Source organism: Crocodylus porosus, unplaced genomic scaffold, assembly GCF_001723895.1.
Source record: "Crocodylus porosus isolate Cpor-Errol unplaced genomic scaffold, CroPor_comp1, whole genome shotgun sequence".
In the NCBI taxonomy this organism is placed as follows: domain Eukaryota; kingdom Metazoa; phylum Chordata; order Crocodylia; family Crocodylidae; genus Crocodylus; species Crocodylus porosus.
This window is the reverse complement of record NW_017728943.1, coordinates 57,910,762-57,913,836: the sequence shown is the minus strand read 5'-3', so window position 1 is coordinate 57,913,836 and position 3,075 is coordinate 57,910,762. Positions and strand designations below refer to the sequence as shown.

The 3,075-nt window shown below is 38.6% G+C and overlaps 1 protein-coding gene across 1 annotated transcript in view; it reads right to left on the bottom strand.

Moving 5' to 3' along the window:
• Positions 1-458: 458 nt before the first annotated feature.
• LOC109319669 (cytochrome c oxidase subunit 7A-related protein, mitochondrial) overlaps positions 459-3,075 on the bottom strand; it is an 8,330-nt gene continuing 5,713 nt past the window's right edge. Inside the window, exons 2-3 of the mRNA XM_019549407.1 lie at positions 1,753-1,887; positions 459-1,591 (exon numbers count right to left, since the gene is read on the bottom strand). Coding sequence (XP_019404952.1) covers positions 1,448-1,591; positions 1,753-1,887 — 279 coding nt within the window. The 3' untranslated portion in view covers positions 459-1,447. The remainder of the gene's footprint in view (positions 1,592-1,752; positions 1,888-3,075) is intronic.

The window sequence follows — 3,075 nt, the reverse complement described above, 5'->3', positions numbered from 1 at the left end:
CAATTAATTAATCTCTAGCTTCAATTTCTCACGTAAAGCAGTGTGCTATTTACCTTCTATAAAACAGTCTCTATAAGACAAGGGGGTCTCTAAAACACCAAGCATTTGAATTGCTTACTTTTTGTCTAATAAGAGCCAAACCATATTACTTTTCAAGCCAAATAAAATTAGTGGAAGTCTGCTGTATGCAATGATGAGAAGAGGTAGGGAAGGAACCAGGCTCCTGAACATAAACATGGAATCTGGTAGCTTGGACTAGCATGGGTATTAAAAAGGGACTTCTGCATCCACACACATGCAGATTTAGTGAGAGAGCTATAATGTCAGTCCACAAACTGGATAAATGTCTATCCAATTAACAGGGTGCATGCCATAATGCCTCTGGCTTACTATACCCTTCCGAAGTTTCACCCACTGTTGTTAATGTGGCTTAGTTTTACAATAAAAAAAAAAGAACAGAGTAACTCAGTGATTTTACTGACCTCCACTTTTTAACCTAATTTATTTGTGCCATTTTATTAGTTTACATTGAACTAAGATATGAAATGACAGTGGTCCAAGAAATAATTGTTAACATTAGTTGTGAGAATTTCACAGGGTTAATAACTCTGGCATCTAGACAGCATTCAACCAAGTGTCTGCTTTTAAAAAAAGGTACAGGGCACTAACCAGACTTGTTCTGAAACACTGAATGGCCACAAACAAATTTTAAAGGAGACTTTCAAAATCTGAAGAATCTCAATAGATGTATTGCTATATTCCACAGTAAAATATATATATTTAGTTTTAGGAAAATATAGCTTGACAAAAGGGATGACAAAAACTGACAAAGCTGGTGTTACAATACAGAAGCACTGATGTAAAACAGTGCTACAAGCAGCTATGCTCACACAGCGGAATAAATACAGTACAAGGGTTGAAAACATTTTGTCTCAGAAGACTGGACAAAGTAATCCTCTGTTTACATACACGAACTGAAAATGTTTAACTATGTTTGCACCATTACAGCTATACTATAATTTGGATATGACCATCAGATTTTTGCCATCAAGGAATAAATTAAGCAAACCTTGTGTGACTACTCCAAAAATCATTCCTAGCCTAGAGTTCCCTCACTTCCCTTTTGACAATTAAGATTTTTCTTTTCCATGTCCAACATCCAAATTTGAAAGAGGCATGTTTTACCCCACTCACCCAGGTGTTCTTAGGCTATTATGCTTGTTTGGGTTTCTGCTAATGGGGAAGGAAAGATGGGAGACCTCAAAGAAATGTTACAGCAAATCAAAAAATTGCCTTTAAATTTTCTTGCTTTGGCAGCCATTTCCAACACTTTTTCTCACTGAATGCTGATCTGAGAATCACAGGATCAGAAGTACTAGTAAGTGCAGAGGGTAATCCACCATTGTGCTTTGAACAAAAATACCATCCTTTCCAAAGTTATGGTCATTCACTTTCGGTTTTTCGGTTGCGAAGCCATGTATAATGCTATCAAACAGTAAATGGACCCTCCAAGTGCTAGAGCCATAGTGGTCCGATACAACAGTTTATCAGGAACTCCTTGTTTCAGATGTACCAGCACCCCATCAGACTTCTGAGGAGACAAAGAAAGGTTATGCTTATACAGATCACCACATCAAGCCACCATAGCTACAATTAAAAATCATGCCACTATAGTCCAGGAAGATCAAAGATAAAAACTCAGTGCAAGATGTGGGTAGAACACGGTTCTTAGTAAAGGCTTTTGGTTTCTACCTGAAATAGCTTCTGTAGTTCCGGTACCTTGTTTTTTCCCCAGTAAGAAACAGCTGCTGGAGACTCTGAAGCCACTTTAGTTGGTGTTCCAAAAATTGAAGACGGCAGTTCGGTAGATACCAGTGGTTTGAGTCCCTGCATAAACAGGGGCATAAAGTTCAATATTCCTTGGATAGCTCACTATGTAACCATATCATATTCCAGGCAAACAAGCTACCGCAGCCAATATCAAGATGCATTATAGACAGAAAGTGAAGTAGTAGAATCCATGTCTGCCATGTGGGAGACCTGGGTTTGATTCCTGGTCACGCACGTAACTACAGCCACTGTAATACAATTAAAAAGCTATACTAATTTGTAACTGATAAATTTCTCTGGTTCAAAATGCAACAAGTTCATGCAAGCAAGACACTTTGTGGAAATTAAGTGCCTATCTAGACATTTTTTCCATACTACTTGAAAAGAAAAGGACAGAAAAGAGAGGGCACTCAATAATCAAAGGAAGCTCTAATGAGGAATGTCTGGTGGTGGGCACTGCCTTGAGTGAATGTAAATAAACTTATGGAAAATGGCTAATGCCATCTCCTTTCATGCAAGTGTTACTAAGAAACACTCTCCTCTTGCCCACACCTGTCTGGTTGCATGCAGGTATAATACATTCATCCATCACAAGCTGCTGCTAATTCACATCCTTCAAGCATCCCACTGAATCTTAGAGCCAATAATTTAATCCCTCCTTATTCTGACTATATATTCCTACTATAAAGCACAAGTAAAAACTATGTTAATCCACTCTTATGGGTAAGATTTTGAATGCAGAGTCATAGTTCCCAGAACAATATAATGTGTGCTCCCTTGCATGTTTTTTATAACCATCTATGGAGTAATAGTTTATGGAGTAATAGTTCATGATTGTGAAAGTATGGATATGTTATGACTGCTGCAAGAGCTGCAGCTTAAATTTGTCCATATAAATAGAAAAAGCTGTTAATGCAACAATGAGGGAAAACCTTGAAAGGATCCCCCTGGTTTAGAATCACAGGATTAGAGCACCTGGCTCATGAAATGGGGGAACTAGGCTCATTTTCCATCTCTCATACAAGAAAGAGCCCAACACCAGAATATAGACTCAACTGGACAAGTGTTCCACCCACAGCTTCTCCTGTCAAAGCTGAACCACCATATATAGTCTACAATGAAAGTGTCATGGATGGAGATGGAACTGGGACTAGCTACCCGGACCAAGGACAACAAGAAGTCCTTTTTTAAATACATAGGGGGCAAAAAGAAGGTACCGAGTAATGTGGGGCCCCTGCAAGACAC